The following is a 23,803-nucleotide window of genomic DNA, read 5'->3' as shown; positions in this document are numbered from 1 at the left end:
GGTACTACTTCCCTGCTTGCACTTGGGTGTCTGGCTCTAACATGTTTGTTGGTCCTTATGTTTTCTCATTACATTGCACTGATGACCTGGGAAGCAGTGCCGAGGGAAAGTGTGCTAAGTAAGGGATTTCCAGAATAACATGCTTTCCTCCAACAAAGAGATTTAGCAAAAATGTTAAAACAGGAGGAAGACAAGACCATTTCATTTAACTTTTCTAGAACTGACTTCAGGTCCTGCTAAAGGAGTCTTTTGACCTCTTAAACATACTATCTTTAGGAAAGGGAGAGAATGAGAAAGGGAGGGAAAGAGGAAGGAAGTGAGGAAGACAGATGGACACCGTGTGGAAATAAGGCCAACTACTGAATAGAAAGGAATCTTCGGATTCCTGATGGTATCAGCAGGCAGGCAGGCAGGAATTTAACACATGAACCTAAAATGAACAAATGGCACTAATCTGCTAAACCTCAAGAAAAACCTAGTCATTAATTTTCTGTTTTTAATGAATTGTAAGTGAACAGTGATAGAAATACCTACTAAAACAGTTAAAACCAAAACCAAACATCTGTATTTTCTCTAACGGTTGAGCTGTGGTCATAAAGATCTTTAAAGGTGCAATCCCCAGGGTTTGGAAAGGTATTAACTAGCACTAATCTTCTGAAGGTCAATTTGACAATACATATTAACAACCCTTAGGGTTTTAAAAAAAAAATCCTTTGACCCAACAATTTTAGGAATTTATCTACAAAATTTTACAATAAGAAAATTCACGGTGTTACTATTTACAATAGTAAACAACTGCAAACAATCTAAATGCCTACACATAGGGAATTTGTTAAAGGTTGATAAATCCTTATGAAGGAATACTCAAGTATAATATTTAATATACCTATTAAATATAAAATTACTTATGAAGGGTATTACTTCATAAGGATTTATCAATCTTTAACAGGAAAATAAACTGGTACATTATTTTTTGGTTGCAGAACTCTTTTTATCCCCAAATGATATCCAGTTATAACCTAAATTTATTTTAAAAAATTGTTTTTAATTTTTTTCATTTTATTTAGAGAGAGAGAGAGAGAGAGAGAGAGACAGCACGAGTGGGGAAGAGGAGCAGAGGGAAGGAGAGAGAGAGAGAGGGAGAAAGGGAGAAAGAGAGAAAGAGAGAGAGAGAGAGAGAGAATCCTAAGCAGGCTCCACACTGAGCGCGGGGCTTGATCTCACAACCCTGGGATCATGACCTGAGTGCTCAACCAACTGTGCCACCCAGGTGCCCTTCAACCTAAATTTAAATAGAAAAAAACAACAGCAACAATCAAAGATACTCTTTTGAAAGTGAGGGTGGGGAACCTGGAACACTGTCCACTCATCACCAGAGGCTACCCCTAGGAACTTTATGGCTTCAGGGAACATTTTAAAAACTACTACTCTTCAAGAACATTTACTGAGGAAAAAAAGATTATAAAATTACTGCATTTTTGTAAAAAGAAATTATACATGTTTATATTTATATATTCTACAATGAAGAATAGTTAGAAAGATATACGTTAAAACACAAACAATGTTTATCTTTGAGTGGTAAGCTTATAGGTGATTTGTACTTATTGCTCATATGCAATTTTCCTCTAGATCTACTACAATGAGCATACATTTTGATTAAAAGAAAATAATATGTTATTTTTAACACTGTATTTTAAAATTGGATTCTTCTGTAAGAAGTAAGTTTTTATTATCCCTTTATTTCAGTTGGTATTTAAAGTACTAACAATTCTTTAGGTGCTTGCTCAATTGGAGAAAGATGCCATGCATCTGACAATCAAGGAATTATTAAAATGCAAGTAAATGGGGGCACCTGGGTTGCTCAGTCGGTTAAGTGTCCAACTCTTGATCTCAGCTCAGGTCACGACCTCACAGATCAAGCCTCGTGTCAGGCTCTATACTGACAGTGCAGAGTCTGCTTGGGATTCTCTCTCCCTCTCTCTCTGCCCCTCCCCCACATATCTCTCAAAATAAATAAATAAACTTTTAAAAAAATCTAAGTAAATGGACTCTTATTGGCAAGTTTCTCTGCAACTTTATTATAGACTCTCTTTATGCTAAGTTGTGGGTACCTCCCTAAAAGGTACTCTATGTTCTGATTTCAGGGAAACATCCATCTCCCCAATCTTCAAACAGCTTTATCATTCTCAGTCTTCCTATCTCAGGAGGCACCTTCATGGTCTTCTCTGTGCTAAGTATTTTCAATCATGAATGCACTGTTTCTCTCCTAGCACTTAACACAATTTGAATTATATATTTGTTTACTTACTACCTGTCTCACCAACAAAACTGAAGGCAGAGACTAGGTCTATTATTTGCCAACATATTACACATGCCAGCATGATACCCTGTAACTGGCCATAAATATTTATTGACTAACTGAATGATTGACTAAATGTTTGCTAAAATTTGAATTTGGAGACCCACAGAGATTCAACTGGTTTAAAAATAACCTTTCCCACACTCCTGCCTAAATGGGTTGGCAAGATCCTACTTTCACTACTGTTTAAATTTCTGATAACTTCAGTAATAGCCCAGACTAACATTAACTGGGCACATTTTATAACGGCTTCATCTACTGAACCACAACTCACAAGAAGCCCTTCATCTGCTGAGAAGCCTGCTTCAGGACTACTGATCCTTTCTCATGTATCTTTCGGAAAATAAACTTTCTATGCCACAGAATGAGTATTTGCTGCTTCAAAATCTTCTAAGGCTTCTTCCAGCCCCACTATTGCTTCTAACTGAAGCACACTCATGAGGGCTAATCTCAATTTACTGATACATGTTACATGTCATTCCATACATATACTGATAAGCAGTCATTGACTTATACACCCTTTTGTTGGGAATCTGAACAGTGTGAACTACTATTTTGGGCACAATTTAAATAACAGGGGCTCCCAACAATGAAAAACCAACAGTCTCAGAAGAGCTCTTGCAACTAAATGGAGAACTTAAAAACACCAAAACAAACAGTGTAAGAAAAATAACCATAGAAGGTACCAAATAAGCATAGAGACATAATATTTTAAATACTTCCAAATATTTGGTTTCAAAGCATAAATGGAGCATGTGGGCTTTCCACGTTTTCCTGCCAAGTCTCCGGAAAAACTGACCATACTACAGTCATCTAAAACAGCTGTTAGGACTGATCTTCAAATATTTGGTTTCAAAATATAGACCTATTTGCACTTTAAAACTCAGATGCCTGCATTCTCCCACTATAGCACTGCACTGAGATAATCTTCTCAAAGTAGGTTGCTGGCAAAAACAGATCGGTATTCATGGTGAGAACTGTTTCAAATGGACACAGCAAAATGTTAGCCCTAGGTCCTAAAGTCAATTGTCAGAAAAGATAATTTGCTCTGGCACCAACATACTGCATTTCTTTCTTCTTTTCTTTTCTTTCTTTTTAAAGCAGGGGCTCAATTTCACTCATTATTTAAGGTTAAATAGGGTAAACGTGAAATGTTGAGATTCTAGAAGCAAGGAAAAAAGTTTGTCTACTTCATTTACAATTGTCTTCTTCCTTAAACTAACTTTCTTGTTTAGCATATTGTTCTTGTGGGTACTTAGACATAAACTATCAAATCTGCCTCACTTTTGGGCTGCTGTATGGTCCAAGCCACAGAAAAGGATCTTAGTCTAGAAAAAAACCTTTCTCACACATTAGTGTAATTACATTTGTTTTCTAGGACTGTGTACCAGCCTGGATATCTAGTTGTAGTCCTACATTTCTGATAGTTATCTAATACTATAACACTCTAGGAGACTGGGATGATAGGTGATACAGCATCTTTTACTCTACTGAGCAGACATCAATTCTGATTGATCAGTTTTAACTGGCCTGATTATCTTATCTTTTCTTTAAGATGGCAGTCATCATAAATGCCTGTAACTTTATGAACCACATTGTTTTATTTCCCTTCAAATATTATCATTTAAACCTTATTCCTCAAAAAGGCATTAAAAAAAAAGACATGTGATGGTACAACTCAGAAAAGGAACTATATTTGGCATCTTACAAAATAATAATCCGTATTAACTATATTGGAATTAAATTTTTTTAAATCTATAAAAAACAAATAAAATAAAATATTTGTTTTTTCATTTTCATCCTATTTTTCTAGTAAGTGTTACACAAATGTCAACTAAAACCTTACAGGCAGCTCTAGGGATGCCCCGGACCAATTAAATAATAGGTAGATAAGAATATTCTTCTCAACCTTACCTCTTTATGTGCCTTCCAACTGTCTACTGTCACATTGAAGAGAGCTTTGAGGGCCTCGATGGCACAGTCTGTCTCCTGAGGTGAGAGAGGAGGTCCATTACGGTCTATGGCCGATTCATACTCATCGGTCCACTTGATGCTAAAGGCACTTTCCAAGATCTGGGTTAGCAGCGCTAGTCCCTGAAGCTCATAGCGCAATTGTGACCTGATGTCGGTGTGCAAAAGTGACAGGAGGAAGAGCAAGCGCAAGTCAAAGCATTTAATGTCACTGATAAACTTTCGGTCCTTGCACTTTCTCAGGAGGTTACAGAGCTTTGCAGCAAGGTTAAGTTCCAGGCTGAGCTGCTGTGCCATCTGACTGTTGAACACTATGTTACACAGACATTTTAATGACTCCACAATAACTGGGAACTCGGACACCTTCTCCAAAGAATCATCCGACTCATTTAGCTTGGCTAGTCGCAGCAGTATCTGCATATTTTCCTTGGTTGTTACAGGAACTAAAACCTTTTTGTCTCTGGAGAGAATGCGGAGAACTTCCAGGCAAGACACTTGACATGTTGTTGGGATGTCCTTTACAAGGACTTTAAATATACCTTCACAGAGTTTCTGAAAAACAAGAATGAGTATGAAAAGTCATTATTTGGCTTAAATGATTTAAAACAGAATACTTCTCTACCAATGTATGTAATAGCAGTCAGGTTCTGGCTAGAAAAGATTTTTACTTAAAAAAACATTTTTTTTTTTACATTTATTTATTTTTGAGAGACAGAGAGACAGAGCACAAGTGGGGGAGGGGCAGAGAGAGAAGGAGACACAGAATCCGAAGCAGGCTCCAGGCTCTGAGCCGTCAGCACAGAGCCCGACACGGGGCTCGAACTCACCAGCTGTTGAGATCATGACCTGAGGCGAAGTCGGACGCTCAACCGACTGAGCCACCAGGCGCCTCAATTTTTAATTTTTTAAGTCACAGAATTTTAGAAGTGAAAGACCTTAGGGGCACCTGGGTGGCTTCGGCTCAGGTCATGATCTCAACGGCTGGTGAGTTCGAGCCCCGCGTCGGGCTCTGTGCTGACGGCTCAGAGCCTGGAGCCTGCTTCGGATTCTGTGTCTCCTTCTCTCTCTGTCCCTCCCCCACTTGTGCTCTGTCTCTGTCTCTCTCTCCCTCTCTCAAAAATAAACATTCAAAAAAAAAAATTAAAAAAAAAAAAAGAAAGAGAACTTATATTTGCTGCACTTCTTTCACTTACAGATATGGAAATTGAAGTCTAGAGAGACTGAATTAGTTGTACAGGGCCAGAGTGAATCGGTCAAGTTTTATATAGCTTTGTTCTCAACAGATTTTTAACATCAGACTACATATAATACCAGGATAGAAGGCAATTAGTCTGAATCATAGCTGATGGACCCAAAGTACATATTATCTATCTTGCATTTTTTGAAAAATAATTATTCCTGTCATTGCTAAATTTAAGAACCACTGTTCATCTCTCAAAATTCAATGTCTAGCTTTCTTCTCCATAAACTGCAGGTCTGGGTCTCTCAAGCTCATGTCTTATATGTGGAACAAGTAGGTATAACTATTTTACTACTGACCATTTCTGTACCTGTTGCATTTTATAAAAACAACAGCACCAACTAGGACTGATGTAAGATTTTACAAAGTTTGTATTAACCTAGCATCAGACTTTAACTCTTTAAAAAGAGGCTATTCATGGGTCAAGCATTATGATCTTGGCAGGAATCCCAAGCTGTGTGTACCTTCTCAGGTACATCCTAGTAGTACAGCTATGGCAACGTCAACTTTAAATGTACAGTTGACCCTTGAACAACATGGATCTGAACTGCACAGGTCCACTTATACATGGATCTTTTTCAATAAATACAGTATAGTACTATAAATGTATTTTCTCTTCCTTGTGATTTTAACACTTTTCTCTGGCTTACTTTATTGTAAAAGTATAAATCCAATAATATACAACATACAAAATATGCGTTAATCGACTGTTGATGTTATTTGTAAGGCTTCTGGTCAACAGTAGGCTCTTAGTAAGTTAAATTTCTGGAGAGTCAGAAATTATACACAGAATTAAAAAAAAAGGTTTTTTTAACATTTATTTATTTTTGAGAGACAGAACACAAACAGGGAGGGGCAGAGAGAGAGGGAGACACAGAATCCAAAGCAGGCTCTAGGCTCTGAGCTGTCAGCACAAAGTCCGACGTGGGGCTCAAACCCACAAGCCGTGAGATCATGACCCCGAACTGAGCTCGGACGCTTCACCAACTGAGCCACCCAGGTGCCCCATATACACAGAATTTTTTTTGACTGTGCAGTGGGTTGGCGCCCATAACCCCCACGTTGTTCAAGGGTCAACTGTACTATTTTCTCTAGATGGAGGTGGGAAGGAAATTAACTTGACAAGCTGAAAAAAATTTGATAATAATGTCAATTCTACCTGCCATCCCTGATGACTAGAAAGGACTTTCATTTAATGTCTTACTATCATCATTAAAGCACTTAAAAAACTTTTTTGAAGTTTATTTATTTATTTTGAGAGAGTGAGTGAGCAGGGGAGGGGCAGAGAGAGAGGGAGAGAAAGAATCCCAAGCAGGCTCTGTGCTATCAGCACAGAGCCTGATGTAGGGCTCAAATTTATGAACCGTGAGATCATGATCTGAGCCGAAACCAAGAATCAGATGCTTAGCCAATGGACTGAGACATCTAGGCACCCCAAAGCATTTTGTTTTAAAAATGAACATAAGTTTGGGCAGTGGGGATAAGTGTAATGTGCCCATTATAAAAATACAAAAAACAAGGCAATTTTTCTCTAATTTCTGATCTTTCATATCCAAGATAAAAAACAAAACAAAACAAAACAAAACAAAACCAATTCTACATACTGTTTCCTATGTGGTATATTTCTGGGGGTGAAGTCAGATAATCTTTGCACCCACATAACTTTATTCAAGAGAGAACTCATCTACATTCCTGTTTAAGAAACACGTAATAAATAAGGTATTATATTATATATGTGAATTTGGAGTTCTACATATCTAGTAAAATAAACATCTTTACCTCCTAACTTTCTAAACCAAAAATAACAACAGCAACAAAAAAATCCCCCCCAAATCTATAGACAATATGATTCCATTCTTGCTCTATCTTCAGACTCAAGAAAGAAAAAGAACAAAGTATGAATACAAATAGGAAGAGACAAGGCTATAGACCAAATGGACTAAAACACTGGGACATAAAAAGGCTACATGAAAGAAATTAGAAAGCCTACAAAATTTATAGTTAAAAACTACTTCTGGGGCACCTGAGTAGCTCAGTCAGTCTGACTGAGTCAGTCTGACTTCAGCTCAGCTCATGATCTCATGGTTTGTGAATCTGAGCCCTGCATCAGGCTCTCTGCAGTCAGCAGAGCCCTCTTTGAATCCTGTCACCCTCTCTCCTTGCCCCTCTCCCGTTCATGCTCTTTCAAAAATAAACAAACATTAAAAAAAAAAAAAACAAAAAACGACTTCATTTACAGGTTTCCTGGAGATCAACTGGCAACCAAAGACAAGAGTTCTAATTTTAAAGCACAGTTTTTGGTTATACTTGTTCTTAAATATGCCATTTCTCATTATAGACATGCCTCACATAATGACTGTTAGGTGGCTTTTTATTATAATCATAATGTATCTTGAAAATCAAGCCACTTTTTTGGATCATGACTCTTTCTTCTCTGCCTTTTTTTTTTACTATAATTCAAAAAATAAAATCAAAGACCTACCCAAAATACAACAAAAGTGATATTTTTATAAACACACCTATTGCTGTACTCAATATAATCATTTCTATTCAGAGAATATTATGAAGACCAAATTAATAAATCAGGTATATTTGGATGAATCAGAAAAGTTTTGCTTTGGGGGCACATGGATGGCTCAGTTGGTTAAGCATCTGACTTTGGCTCAGGTCATGATCTCTCAGCCTGTGAGTTAGAGCCCCATGTCGGGCTCTGTGCTGACAGCTCAGAGCCTGGAGCCTGCTTCCGATTTTGTGTCTCCCTCTCTCTCTCCACCCTTCCCCACTCATGCTCTCTCTCTCAAAATAAATAAACATTAAAAAAAAAAGAAAAAAAAAAGAAAAATTTTGCCTTGCATATGTACACCAAGCTAGAGAATTGAAGAGGGAGCATTCTTTACACTTTCTCCATCTGTTGAGTGCATGCACTCCTTCTGTGTTTCAAAGATGCTCTTGTATTTCACCTTTATTTTGCCCAAACAGTATTTTTCTATGCTGTGACTATTTTTTTTCACTTGATTTTATGCTTCCTAAAACATGCTCTGCTCTCTTCAAACACTTTATATAGCCCCTTGATGCCCACGGGACATTATCTGGAATGAGCCTAGTGATCCTTTTCCTACTGCTCTGTCACAGACACTCCCTGCTTTTTCTCAAGTGCTCCAAAATGACTCCCAGTCCCTTGACATCTGTCTTGAGCTCCTTCCCTGCTGTTCCTTCTGTGGCATGAAAGGACATGCTACCGTGCCCTCTAGTCAGGAGCCCCCTCTTTTTCTCAGCTTTAGTTTGAAGACTGAGGGGTCTATAAGCTTCCCTAGTCACTCCCTCTTTTGATATTTGTGCTTCCAACAAGATCTTAGTTTTTGCTTTTGTATAGAGTAAGTTATTGGAGCATCTCACTCCTTCTCTAGGCTCCTAGAGAATAGGCCATGTTTTCTGTAGCCCTGTGGCTGGATCAGGTGTGCTATACCTATTTTTAAGTGCAAGATAACCACAAATTTCTAACCTTAAAACTACTACCACCTGACTCTCCAGCATCTTCCAAAGAATGACTCCTTTGTATTCCTCCTCCACCAGCCACCACTTACTATCAAGTCTTCTCTTCCTCTTTTTGCAGGTACAGTAAACTGTCATTACATTAGAGGTTAGGTGTAGACTATTTTTATTTACTATTTTATTTACTTTCAAAATTGTTTTCATTGTTCAACTGATATATATTTTTCAATCTCAAATTATTTTGGTACCTTAATTACAAAACACATTTTTTTTCTATCAAAATTAATGGAAATATTTTCTGATTTAACAACTTTCACTTAGAGTTTGGGTTCTCTGTAATGAACGAAAGTCAGAAAGCAAAGTTGAGGTATGCTTACAAAATATTACTAAGAATCAAAGAGTCTGAGAAAAAGCCCTTTTAAAATGCTTACTAGCTTAGCAAGCCATGGCTATTTCCATAAAGTTACACTGTGGACGCAGGAGCAGGCACTCAAGAGTAAGATCCCAAATAGTTCCCCAATGTTACTATCAGTACCGCCAAAAAATTTTAGTAATTTTCTCCTGAACTGAAATCCCAGAGTCTACTACAGCAGTGGTTGTCAAACTTCATCATGGATCATAATCAGCTAAAGGGATTGTTAAAATACATTGTTATACTTCACCCTCAGAGCTTCTGATTCAGTTGGTCTTGAGTGAGGTTCCAAAATTGGGACTTTTAACAAGTTCCTAGTTGCTGCTGCCAATTCAGAAGCTACACTCTGTGAACCACTGAACTATGGTTAACAATGGACTGACACAACTTGGATGTTAGAGGACTGGGGTTAAGTGAGAGCAATGGACCAGATAAGCTTAGAAAAGCAGGCTGAGTTGAAAGCCATTAATACAAATAACCTTAACTTCTCTTTGATTATCCTCAAGATGAACAGGGTGTCACTGTCTGGTCACATTACCTTTCTTATCTTAAATATTAAAAACTACTCTTAAAAAACTGAGAACAAACTGAGGGTTGATGGGGGGTGGGAGGGAGGGGAGGATGGGTGATGGGTATTGAGGAGGGCACCTTTTGGGATGAGCACTGGATGTTGTATGGAAACAAATTTGACAATAAACCTCATATATTGAAAAAATAAATAAAATAAATTAAAAAAAAAAACACTACTCCACATGTGAAATATATTACTTGTTTAAGGTCAATGGTCCTGGGCTTGAAACTTGTTCAACTTACCATGGACTCTAGAACCACAGCAGTACTGTGATGAAGGCAAAGGTTCTGGATTTAAACTCCTTGTATTCAAACCTTGGCTCTTCTACCATCTTCTAACAGTGTGACTGTGGCAACTTACTTGGCCTCTCTGGGCCTCATTTACTGTAAGAGCTAAATGATATCCCACATGTATAGCTCTTAGAATAGTGCCTAGAATGTGTAAGTGTTCAGTATAGGTTTATATATTATTATAAAATAAAATCTCAGAGTTCTCAGTTTAGCATTTAAGATCTCCAACCTACTTTTTCAGGCTTCTCTTTCATACTGTGCTTCTATCAAACCCTCCTCTTTAGCTATATTCCTATCCAAATTATCTCACACTGAGCTCTTCTGCTTTCTTACTGCTTCCCCTCTACATGCATCAGTTCTTCTTCCTCTTTGACTATTCAAGTTTTAACCATTCTTCAAAGCTAACCTCAGAATTCACTTTTAAGAAAAATATTTATTTTGAGTGAGAGAGAGAAAGAGAGAGAAAGTGAGAGAGAGAGAGAGAGAGAGAGAGAAAGTGAGAGAGAGAGAGAGCGTGCACACACATGAGCAGGGAGAGGGGCAGAGAGAGAGAGGGAAAGAATATGGAGCAGGCTCCACACTGTCAGCACAGAGCCCACCCTGGGGCTTGATCTCACGAACCGAACTGTCAGATCATGACCGAAGCAGAAATAAAGAATTCATGCTTAACTGACAGAGCCACCCAGGTGCCCCTAATATTCACTTTTGATATAAAATTTCTCCTAACCACTTCAGCTCCCAACATTCTTTCTCTCCAAGGAATACCCAAACCATAACTTATAGCTATCATTTGGTGCTCTGTACATTCTTCCTGTTACTACTAAAAGCTCTCTGATGGCAGAAAGGACACTTTTTTTTTTTCAAGACAGAAGAATATATAAATTGTAGCGGTTTCTGAATTAGAGTTGGGTATATTACTAGGCTTTGCTGCTGTGTAATTCAGACATGCTGTTTAACTTCTTTGAGCCTCACTGTCTCATGTGTAAAAAGGGAATAGTATCATCTATATCTCATAGGGCTATTGTGAAATAGACTCTGGGACATAATAAGTACTCTGTAAATGGTGATTATTATTATTCATATTCTTCATAATCCTTGTAGCCCTCAGTAGAGCAACTAGCACACAAGTTAGCACCCAAAATATAAACTGACTAGATAAAGTTCTTCAAATCTAAAGGATTAGTAGAAGTCTATTAATGTTGTCTGGACACTTCTCCTTTCTAAGAAGGAAAGAGAAGTAGTAAAGGCTATTCGTGTGATTGGACTAGTAAGATGGTTTGTCTCATTGGGTAAAAATGTCTCTTTATATGAGCAGAACTTAGATGTCTTCATATGAAGTTCTTTTTTTCTGAAGAGGTTAAATAACTTAAATATATATGTTCTTTAAAATGTAAAATGCACCAGGGAGCCTGGATGGCTCAGTTGGTTAAGTGTCTAACTTCAGCTCAGATTATGATCTCATGGTTCGTGGGTTCAAACCCTACATCGGGCTCTGTGCTGACAGCTCAGAGCCTAGAGCCTGCTTTGGATTTTGTGTCTCCCTCTCTCTCTGCTCCTCCCCTGGTCATGCTCTGTCTCTCAAAAATAAATAAATGTTAAAAAAAAAAAAAAAGGGAAAAAAAAGAAAATGTAAAATGCACCAAACTATTAAAGAAAATAGAAAAACAGTCATAATTACACCAGCTAATGTGTGTGTGTATAATTTTTTATTTTCTTTTTGAGAAAGTGAGCGAGCACAAGCTGGGTAGGGGCCATGCCCAGCATGGAGCCTGATGCAGGGCTCACAACTGTGTGATGATGACCTGAGCTGAAATTAAGACTTGGACATTTAACTGACTGAGCCACCCAGGCACCCCTAGCGGGTATATTTTATAATGCAGGAGACAGAAGTATTTATTCTTAGTCAATCTACTTGATTATCAGTAACATATGCATATTACTTTAACACAGAATTACAATCATAACGTGTATATATTTTGTGTCCTGACTTTTTAATTTTTAATTTAATTATCAGCATTTTTACACATTGCTACAGAATCCTTAGATAAATAATTTTAAATAGATGCAGTTATATTAAATGACTTCTGTTCTCAGTAAGCCTCTACCATGAAATATAGCAGAATCCAGAAAAAGCAGTGGACTTATTAGCATCAAAAGGAGTGGTTTCATAATGGGTGGTTTTGTAAGTGTACAAAAAACTTCTTATATATGTTCTTCAATGTAAGAAATGATCACTAAACACTTACCTAAACTATTGTCTAAGGACACTTAACTAAGAAGTAGAAGGCCAGGACTTAATCCAGATTATCTAACTCCAATGTGATTTCCACTTCATGTCAATGATTGTACCACAGCGTTCTCTCATTTATTAAAAATATGATCTTGAGTATGTCACTCTATTTGGCCTCTTTCTTCATCTATATCATGCATTAAGAGTTTCTAAGGCAACCTTCTTCCAGCTCCAGGATGGTAAGCTCTTCACTATGAATCTGTAAAACTAAGATCAGCTTTGGCTTTTGTTATGAAGTAAGCAGAACATGCTATAAAGCATAGATGAACATTCAAATGATCTATCATGATTTATATACTGTTTTAAAAGGTGATTTCTAAAAATATTAAGAAATTAAAAGTCAAATTTTATACATAAAAAAGAGTCTTTGCTTAAAATACAGACATAATAGGGGGTACCTGAGTGGCTCAGTCAGTCAAGCATCCAACTTCAGCTCAGGTCATGATCTCACAGTTTGTGAGTTTGAGCCCCACATTGGGCTCTGTGCTGACAACTCAGAGCCCGGAGCCCACTTTGGATTGTCTCCTCTCTTTGCCCCTCCCTAACTCACACTCTGTCTCTCTCTCTCTCAAGAATAAATAAACATTTAAAAAATTAAAAAAAACATACAGACATAATAGTTTCCTATACTCTGGCAACCCGACATATAAGTGCTACTCAAATGTGTCTACAGATTGGTGCCAGTTCACAAACTGTTACTGGCCTGCATTGAGATAGGTACACAAACTGAAAATAGGTATAAAAAAATTGAGTTTGCATTTAGAAACATTTATAGTAATCCGACTTTGCTGTGACTATTAAAGGATGTGGTTATCTCTTTTAATGTTTCATTTTTATTGTATTTTATGGAAGCACTGGTCTACTGCAAATTAGGGAAAAATTAACAAACAAACAAAAACCTTGGCCCTTCACCATAAGTAATTTAAGGAGCACTGTTCTAGAGAATGCATTTTATACTGTATAAATTTTCTTGAACTATATAATGAAAGTAGTAAAACTAACTCAGATCCCATGGTAATGAGGGACTGTCTCATAAACATGCTTATCTAAGATTTAGTTTAATTCCTGAACACCATATTGAAAAACTATTATCAGTGTCCACCAAAATCCATTCTCCCCTTCAGATATAGTAACAGAAGTGTGGCAAGACCCACGAGTGCCTACCTATGACACATTCCTCACCTGCTCTGAGGCCATATGACCATATGACTCAGCTCTTGCCAATGGAATGTATGTGAACACGTTGCAAGCCATTTCTGGGTTTGGGTCTTTAAGACAGTGAGCATTCTTTCTCTACTTTCTTGTCCTATTCTGTAGCCCAGAACTTGGAAGTGGCAGCCCAGTATATGCTAGGACAATGCTGAGATAGTGAAGCATGACTTGCAAACTCAGAAGGAAAACAGGGCAACTGAATAAATTTACAGAGCAGAGTTATTCACCTACCTAACCAGATCGGATCACCTCAGAACTATCACTTGAAAAGGTAATAAAACACCAATATTCCTCAAACCACTTCTATCTTGGGGTCCCTTTGTTGCATCAGGTTAGCTTTAAATTTAAATAAAATGCACCTTTGAAATACAATGTCTCATCAAGATCTCATACAGAACCTCTTATGCCAGCATTCCATAAGTAACAAAAGTTATATTTCACCTAAATGACGAAGCAACTACTCTCTATAACTAATACTAAAAGTTGGTCCAAGTTAGCCTAGTTGTGCTATGGCTGGTTTATATATTCATTTGTTTACCTATTCATTCATTCATTCATTCATTCATTCAAGAAGACACCAAGTATCTAATAAATCCAAGGTAAAATCCTTGGTACTGGGTAGCCAATAGCAAGCTTCTAAGCAAATTAAAATTGAATGGGGGAGCATTTACAAAGAAATACAAGCCATGGATTAGTGTGATAAGTGCTCTGATAGGTCTAAGCCAGAAGTTTTCAGCCTTAGCACTACTGACATTTTGGACTACATAATTCTCTCAGGATATGTATAAGAAATTTAATAGCATCATTGGCTCCCACACACTAGATACCAGTAACACCCCCTCACTACCACTACCTAATACAGCAATCAAAAGTGTCTCCACGACTACAGATGCTGGCAAGGATGTGGAGAAACAGGAACCCTCTTGCACTGTTGGTGGGAATGCAAACTGGTGCAGCCACTCTGGAAAACAGTGTGGAGGTTCCTCAAAAAATTAAAAATAGATCTACCCTATGACCCAGCAATAGCACTGCTAGAAATTTACCCAAGGGACACAGGAGTGCTGATGCATAGGGGTACTTGTACCCCAATGTTTATAGCGGTGCTTTCAACAATAGCCAAAATATGGAAAGGGCCTAAATGTCCATCAACTGATGAATGGATAAAGAAGATGTGGTTTATATATACAATGGAATACTACTTGGCAATCAGAAAGAATGAAATCCTGCCATTTGCAGCAACATGGACGGAACTGGAGGGTATTATGCTGAGTGAAATAAGTCAGGCAGAGAAAGACAGATACCATAAGTTTTCACTCATATGTGGATCTTGAGAAACTTAACAGAAGACCATGGGGGAAGGGAAGGGAGAAAAAGAAAAGTTATAAACAGAGAGGGAGGGAGGCAAACCATAAAAGACTCTTAAATACAGAGAACAAACTGAGGGTTGATGGGGAATAGGGGAGAGGGAAAAGTGGGTGACGGGCAATGAGGAGGACACTTGTTGGGATGAGCATTGGGTGTTGTATGAAAGCCAATTTGACAATTTTATATATATATATATATATACATATATATATATATATACACATACGTATGTGTATATATATATATACACACATACGTATGTGTGTATATATATACATATGTATATATATATATGCACACACATACACACACATATATATGTATATATATGTATATATATATGTATACACACACACACACACACACACACACACACACACACACACACACACACACATATATATATATATATATAAAGTGTCTCCAGAAACTGCCAAATGTCTCTTGGGGAATAAAATCACTTCCCAGTGAGAATCACTGATTTAAGTGTAAAAAACTATGGTAATACAAATCTAAGGCACCTAATCCAACTTATGGGAGGGATACAGACCAACTCAGGGAAAGAGTTCTTAAGGAAGTAACATCTAAGGTGAGATGTGAAAAGTACACATTCAATTTCCACTCATTTAACAATACTTGAATGCCTACTATATTCAAGGCACTGTGTAATGTGAGAGGTGTACGGTGGTGAACAAAACAAACATTATTCTGTTATGTGTTATGGGGATGACAGTCTAATGGGGAAGACAAACAAAAAATTAAAGTGTTATAAGAGAAATGAACAGGATGGTATGATAGAAAATCACTGGAGAAAGGATCCATTTTAAAGTGATATTTAAGCCAACTTCTGATGGTGAGAAGGTGCTAAATGTGCAAAGAAAGAGCACTGCAGACAGAGTCTGGTGTGTTTAAAGTCTTGAAAGCCAGGGTGGGTGATGTTAGTGGCAGAGTGCTCTGAGATGTAACTGGAGAATAACCTGGCACCAGACCACGTGGAGGTTTACAGTCCATGACAAGGAGATTAGACTTTAAATGCTATGAAGTCACTAAAGGAGTTTAAGCAGAGACATACAACCCAATAAAAACTTTTTAGAAAATCACACTGCCTGGGGCATCTGGGGGGCTCAGTCAGTTAGGTGTCAGACTTTGGCTCCGGTCATGATCTCACCGTTCGAGGGTTCGAGCCCCACATCAGGTCTCTCTGCTGTCAGCACCGAGCCTGCTTGGGATCCTCTGTCCCCCCCTCTCCCTGCCCCTCCCCAGCTCGTTCTCTCTTTCAAAAATAAACGTAAGAAGAAAAAACAAAAGAAAACCACACTGGCTGCTGTGTGGAAAATGGATTGGAAGGGAACAAATACAGCTTCAACTAGCATGGAAGCTGCAGAGAGAGAGAAAGGTAGATGGATTTGATATGTATTTTTGACAAACAGGTTTTGGGGAAAATTATGTATAGACACATTAAGTTTGCAATGCCCACAGAGATGTCAAGTACAAAGTTGAATATGTGGCTGAAGCCCTAAGCAGCCATCAGGGCTACATCTTCTCTATGAGTAAAGGTGCTTGGAGCTACAGGAATAGATTGCCTACAGTAAAATACATAGAAAATAGAAGGAAGATGATAGAGCCATGAAAAATGCCACCACTTAGAGGCTGGGAGGAGGAGAACTTGATAAAAGAGATTAAGAGTTACAGCCAGAAGCAAGAGGAAATTTAGGAGTGTGGTGCTCTGAAAGACAATACAGGAAAGAAAATATTTTATAGAGGGAGTAGTCAACTGTTTCCAATGCTGATGAAAGATCAAGTAGTGTAAGGATTTGGCAATGCTAGATCACCAGTGACCTTGATAAAAGCAGTTTCTACATAGTATTTGGGAAATGAGAATGTGCAGACAGACGTACATACCTTTCAAGATGTGACTATAAAGAAACAGAAATTGAATGGTAATAAGAGCAACTATAAGATAAAGAGAGGTTGTTTATTTTTCTTTTCCTTTTTTTTTAGAGAGAGGATATACTAGTCCATGTCTGTATGATGAAGAGAATAAAGAGTTGGAATTAATCCAGAAGGAAATGGGGAACTTATTACAAGGTATTAAGCAGGGGGATGACATTAGATTGTGCTTTGAAATTATCATTCTGCTATAAACATTGGGGTACAAGGGCCCCTATGCATCAGCACTCCTGTATCCCTTGGGTAAATTCCTAGCAGTGCTATTGCTGGGTCATAGGGTAGGTCTATTTTTAATTTTTTGAGGAACCTCCACACTGTTTTCCAGAGTGGCTGCACCAGTTTGCATTCCCACCAACAGTGCAAGAGGGTTCCCATTTCTCTACATCCTCTCCAGCATCTATAGTCTCCCGATTTGTTCATTTTAGCCACTCTGACTGGGGTGAGGTGATATCTGAGTGTGGTTTTGATTTGTATTTCCCTGATGAGGAATGATGTTGAGCATCTTTTCATGTGCCTGTTGGCCATCTGGATGTCTACTTTAGAGAAGTGTCTATTCATGTTTTCTGCCCATTTCTTCACTGGATTATTTGTTTTTCGGGTGTGGAGTTTGGTGAGCTCTTTATAGATTTTGGATACTAGCCCTTTGTCTGATATGTCATTTGCAAATATCTTTTCCCATTCTATTGGTTGCCTTTTAGTTTTGTTGATTATTTCCTTTGCTGTGCAGAAGCTTTGTACCCCAATGTTTGTAGCAGCACTCTCAACAATAGCCAAATTATGGAAAGAGCCTAAATGGCCATCAACTGATGAATGGATAAAGAAATTGTGGTTTATACACACAATGGAATACTACATGGCAATGAGAAAGAATGAAATATGGCCTTTTGTAGCAACGTGGATGGAACTGGAGAGTGTTATGCTAAGTGAAATAAGTCATACAGAGAAAGACAGACACCATATGTTTTCACTCTTATGTGGATCCTGAGAAACTTAACAGAAGTCCATGGGGGAGGGGAAGAAAAAAAAAGAGGTTAATAAGAGACTCTTAAAACTGAGAACAAACTGAGGGTTGATGGGGGGTGGGAGGGAGGGGAGGGTGGGTGATAGGTATTGAGGAGGGCACCTTTTGGGATGAGCACTGGGTGTTGTATGGAAACCAATTTGACAATAAATTTCATATTAAAAAAAAAATTATCATTCTGATGGTAATATGGAGAATGCACAAGAAATGGGACAGAACCAGAAAAAGTTAATGAGATGAGAAATGATGGTTATGTGAACTAAGCAGAGAAATAGAAAGCTAAGAGACTGTGAGGGGCATCTGGCTGGCTCAGTTGGTACAGCATGTGACTCCTGATCTTGGGGTCATGAGTTCAAGCCCCACACTGGACATTGAGCCGACTTAAAAAAAAAAAAAAAAAAAAAAGGAAAGCTAAGAGATTTTAAGGAAGTAGAACTGACTGGATGATTGGTGGAGTGGTCATCAGGGTGGAGAAGAAAGAGGAGACAAGGAATGTCTCAGATTTCTAACTTGGACAACTTGGTTGACAGGGCAGCAAAAAGAGAATGATACTGCTTGGTAGACATTTCTCTTTAATTGCCCCACAGTGGACACCTCAAATAAAATACATCTAAACTCATTATCTAAGAAGGGGTCAGATCCTCCTCCAACATATATCCACCTTTCTAAAACTCACACTCAATTTACTGTCACATTATCCTTGATCTGGGCTGAGAAACCTACTCTCTACTATCTATGTGAACATATGTGCCTTTTCTCATGTTACTTCCTGTACATAGCATGTCTTCTTAAACCCTGACCTTCCGAAATAATTTGTTTCTTCAAGGCAAATGTCATCTTTGTAAGCTTAGAAGTAACCTCTTCTATCTCTACCACTTTTATAGCACTTAACACCTCTGACCTTGAATTATATTTATGGAGACTTCTTATCTCTTTCATCAGTTTTGGGCGGGCAGGATTTGTCTGATATATTTCTTTTTCTTCCACAGGTACAAAGATGCTGTCAAATATGTTGAATATGTACTTACAAACATATATACGAAGTGCAACATCTTCAAAGCACTATATGCTAAACACAGAGTTTTATGTCCACATAGGCCATTAAAGTTCTGGGCTTAATTCCTAGGTACCACTTATTTGTGTGATTTTTAATAAATTGGTCATGTTTTTAAATTTCCTTATCTGTAACATGGGTATGATGGTACCTACTCATAGGGTTGTTGGGGGAATTAAATGAGATAGTGTGCATGCGCTGTTCTCAGATAAAATAAATACCCAATAAATGTTATTTAACATCATAACTACAATGCATTACCATATACTTTAGTAAAAGGCTACATGCTATAATAAAGAATATGACTTCCAGAGTCAGTCTTCACTTTGCTGTATTTTTTACCTGCGAGATCTAAGAAGTTACTTGATTTTTCTGAGCTTTAGTTTCATTATGTTTAAAATGGGGATAATATGTATTATGGTGTTGTTTTAGTAAATAAGATGTTGGTACATAGTAAGAGCTAAAATTGTACACTTCCAAGAACAAGACCTATAATTAAAGATCTCAGCCAACAGTACTATCTTGAAGGAGGCTTATTTTTATGATTAAAATAATATGCCTATATGTAGGTTTGACATCTAGTTTTCTCTTCAACATCAGGGTTTATCAAAAGGATGTAATGAGCTGAGACTTTTAAAAGTCTTTACTATTATTTGGGAAATTCAAGTAAAGATTTATATATTAATTTAGAATAAAAATGGGGCAATAATTGAATAATTAAATCAAAATGAAACAATAGTGAACAGAGAAAGTGAACATTGCCAAAGACATGCACGAATGTCTGTTTTATTTATAAGAAACAGGAAAATGCAATAACTTTCCAGTTTGAGCTGGAAAGAGGGGCAGGGTACACACACAGCACAGGCACAGAGTTCAACGTGGCAGTAACCCAATGATAACTACAGGCCAGAAAACAGCTGAAGAGCCAAACAAAATGAGTGTAATTTACAGAATCAGAATATTAAGAGTTAGAAAGGGCTATAGTGACTATTTAATAATAACAAGCACTAGCAGTTGCAAAAGGTGCTATAAATAAAAGTAGATATTGGGGAGAGTAAGTCTGAGAAACTTATAAAGCTTATTAAAGTATTAAAGATTCTCAGATGTACTATGGAAAATAAACCTGTTTAATTTTTTAAAACTGCTATTTCCTTTATTTGTTTGACCACAGAATCCTTTTAAAAAATAATACCTAATAGGGGCACCTGGGTGGCTCAGTCAGTTAAGCGTCCGACCTCAGTTCGGGTCATGATCTCACAGTTCATGAGTTCGAGCCCCACATCTGGCTCTGTGCTGACAGCTCAGGGCCTGGATCCTGCTTCGGATTTTGTATCTCCCTCTCTCTCTGTTCCTCCCCTACTCACACTCTGTCTCTGTCTCAAAAATAAATAAAGATTAAAAAAAAATTAAAAAAAAACCCAAATCTAATAATATACTCAGGACTTGGGAATATTTCTTTTATTTTACAGACATGAAAACTGACTCCCAGGGAGGCTAAATTATTTGCCTAAGATAGCACAGAATGCTGGAATGGGAAACTCAGATTCTTACCTATCAGTCCTACTCTCTTTTCATTCTACTGGCATCTGGTGATGTGTAAGAAATAAAGCAAAAATGGGTGTTCCAACTTTGAAAGCAATTCAGGGTTAAGCTAGGCCTGTGAAAGGAATTATTGAGGACTGATTTTTTTTTTTCTCCTTAAATGAACAGACTTAAGTCCTTAAACATGGTTCTACTTATTATCACTTTTTTATTATTATTTAATGTTTCTGTTCTTCTATTTTCACGGAACTGAATACCTATTCTCAGAGTCTACTACTTTCTCTTTAATAAGAATGGACTCCTGCCCACCACACTTTTTGTCCATTATGTCCACAACATTAGCCACATGTTTGATTTATGCTCTTGCTCCAACCAGTGCTTCTATAGTGATGGGATAGGACCCTGCTCTTAAAATAGACTATACACATTCATCTGGGAGATGTGGCACAGTGCCAGGGATACTTAAAGTCACAGGGCAATCCTAGTACATCCTCTTTAACCACTGGTTTACTAAAAGATTTAGTGGGGGCAGGGTGGGGAAGAATTTCTACATGAAAGTAAATACATTAAAACTCACAATACAAAAAGTCACATGAATTTTTGAGATTAAAAAATAAGATATAAAAGGAATATTGTAGCTAAGGCAGGATCCATTGAATGATACTTCCCTGGCCTCTCAAGGTTGTGCCTACTCTCTCCTCTGATGGATGTCACTAGATATATATTCCACAGGGATCTAATTTTAGTTCATAACTGGACTTGAAGGTCAGCCACCTAAATCTGATAGTTCTAAACTTTTGCCCTCTCTGTACAGCACGTGTGTGTGTGTGTGTGTGTGTGTGTGTGTGTGCGCGCGCGTGCGCATGCAAGACAGAGAAAGACAGAGAGGTATTAAATTCTAAAATAAGCTTACTATAATTAACAGAACAATGTTGTCAGTTCTACAAGACAGACCTATTAAAAATTTGTATTTTACCAAAATGTTAAACAATCACTGACTCACTGCCAGAATTCTAACCTGGGTTTTTAGTAAAGGTTGGAGAAAGGATTCTGAAGGTCAAATTTAGAATTTCTTTATAAAAAGATAAAGATTAAATTTTCTAAATGAATACTCATGCAGCTGGGTCTATATGATATTTAACTTACTATTATTTCTATATACTTGTGGGTTTCTTTTCCCTGCTTGTAGTATGGGAAGTGATGGTACTTCTCACTTTTTATGTAATGGATACTGTCCTTGTGAATAAGGTTTATCTCACTTCCTAAATTTCACCTCTAGTTTACCTTACTCCACATGTACATTTTTCAGTAAGACAATCCTTCTGGCTATGTTCTATACCATGGTAATCTTGCCAAAAATATTGAAGAGAAAGTGCAGATGAACAACAATTATGTAAGTTTGGCTCAAGTTTGTTTGCTAATTAGCAGTCCTGAGAAAGACGTGTTGCATCATCAGGAGTTCATTAAGGGATAGCAAAGACTGCTTAGGTGCAAATGAAAACTCACAAAATCTGCTGCCCATCCTTTCTCAACTGAGGGCAGAAATGGGCATGTCAAAACTTTTTATTTCTCTTCAAATACAGTACCAGCCAACTCTGCTTCTCTTACTATTTAAGAGTCTTTTTTTTTTTTCAGAAAGCCTTTTTCTCCTATTAAAATATAGTTTAGTATTTTAAGTTAATATATCAGCAAATACAGAAGTATCATCATTTGTTGTTTATTATAATTTACCAAAGAAGGGCTCATTATCTCATTAACCTTTAGTGAATTCTTAACATAAGCTATAGTTTGATCACGCAGTATACTAACAAGGCTGGAAGATGGACACTATTACAACACATACCTGGTATCTTAGTGGCTAATACAGATCAAGGTCCTACAGATCTCTATAGCTCCTTTGCCTTTTTGCCTAAAAGTTTATCCAAGTCTTTCCTATATAGTCTCTTTAGGATTTCCCTGCTTTGTCTCCAATGCCATCTACCCCACAACACTCAACTATTCAGTCTGTACTAGTTACTCTATCTCTGAATCTAGTTCCCAGCTCTAATGTCCCAGGTGACAGAAGATAGTCAGGGGCTCTGATGGTAAGCTGATGTTTACCATGATGTTTGTGTCCCCATTAAATTCAGATGTTGAATCTCTAACCACCAATATGTTGGTATTTGGAAATGGGCCTTTGGGGAGGTAATTAGGGTTAGATGAGGTCATTAGGGAGGGGCGCTAGTCCAATGGGATTAGTGCCTTTGAAAGAAGAGACCCTGGAGAGCTAGCTCACTCACACTTTCCCTCTACCCCTCTCTGCACAAAGAGATCATGTGAGCACACAGTGAGATGACAGCCATTTACAAGCAAGAGAAAAGGCCTCAGGATGAAATCTGCTGGCATCCTGATCTTGGACTTCTTAGCCTCTAAAACTGTGAGAAATAAATTTTGCTGATTAAGCCACCAGTCTATGGCATTCTGTTAACAGCAGCCAGAGCAGAATAATACAGCTGAGAACAGGGACAAGAGGGAAGTTAAGCTGTCCCAATGAAACAGTTGTGAGATTTTAGGGATCCTCAAAGGCACAAGAAGACACTAGTGACACAGCAAGAAAAGCACAGAACAGACTATTTAGATTCCCTCTAGTCCCTAGCTCTACTATTTTCTGAATCTGGATCTGGAGCAATTTTCTTAATCTATCTGAGGCTAAATTTCCTCATATGTAAGATAGAAATATACCTGTGTCACAGGGTTATTTTAATTATTTAATATAGAGAGCATCTGAAAAAAACATATTGTAAGATGTAATTCACTTTATATGTTACTTATTGAGGACTGTACAATTGAAGTGAGAAAAGCACCTGGCTTTAAGCACTAGCTTTGCCCCTTGTGGTTATGTGATCTTGGGCAAATTTCTTGAAATCACTTGTGTCTCATTTCCTCATCTCTAAAAATAGGAATAACATTTAGGGCTTATAAATATTAAGTGAGATTATATATTTAAAAATCTTTAGCTTGGGATAGAGTAGAGGCTAATGCATCTTACATCATA

The 23,803-nt window shown here is 37.6% G+C and overlaps 1 protein-coding gene across 12 annotated transcripts in view; it reads right to left on the bottom strand.

Annotated features, from left to right (window-relative positions):
* Window positions 1-23,803, bottom strand: part of RIC8B (RIC8 guanine nucleotide exchange factor B) — a 102,932-nt gene that overhangs the window by 57,231 nt on the left and 21,898 nt on the right. For all 12 annotated transcript variants that reach the window (XM_045062269.1, XM_045062267.1, XM_023257402.2 and 9 more), the window contains exon 3: window positions 4,274-4,882. In XM_045062269.1, coding sequence (XP_044918204.1) covers window positions 4,274-4,882 — 609 coding nt within the window. The remainder of the gene's footprint in view (window positions 1-4,273; window positions 4,883-23,803) is intronic.

The sequence above is a fragment of the Felis catus genome, chromosome B4 (genome assembly GCF_018350175.1).
Source record: "Felis catus isolate Fca126 chromosome B4, F.catus_Fca126_mat1.0, whole genome shotgun sequence".
Classification (NCBI taxonomy): Eukaryota; Metazoa; Chordata; class Mammalia; order Carnivora; family Felidae; genus Felis; species Felis catus.
The sequence above is the reverse complement of the archived record's forward strand: the minus strand, read 5'-3'. Positions and strand labels throughout refer to the sequence as shown.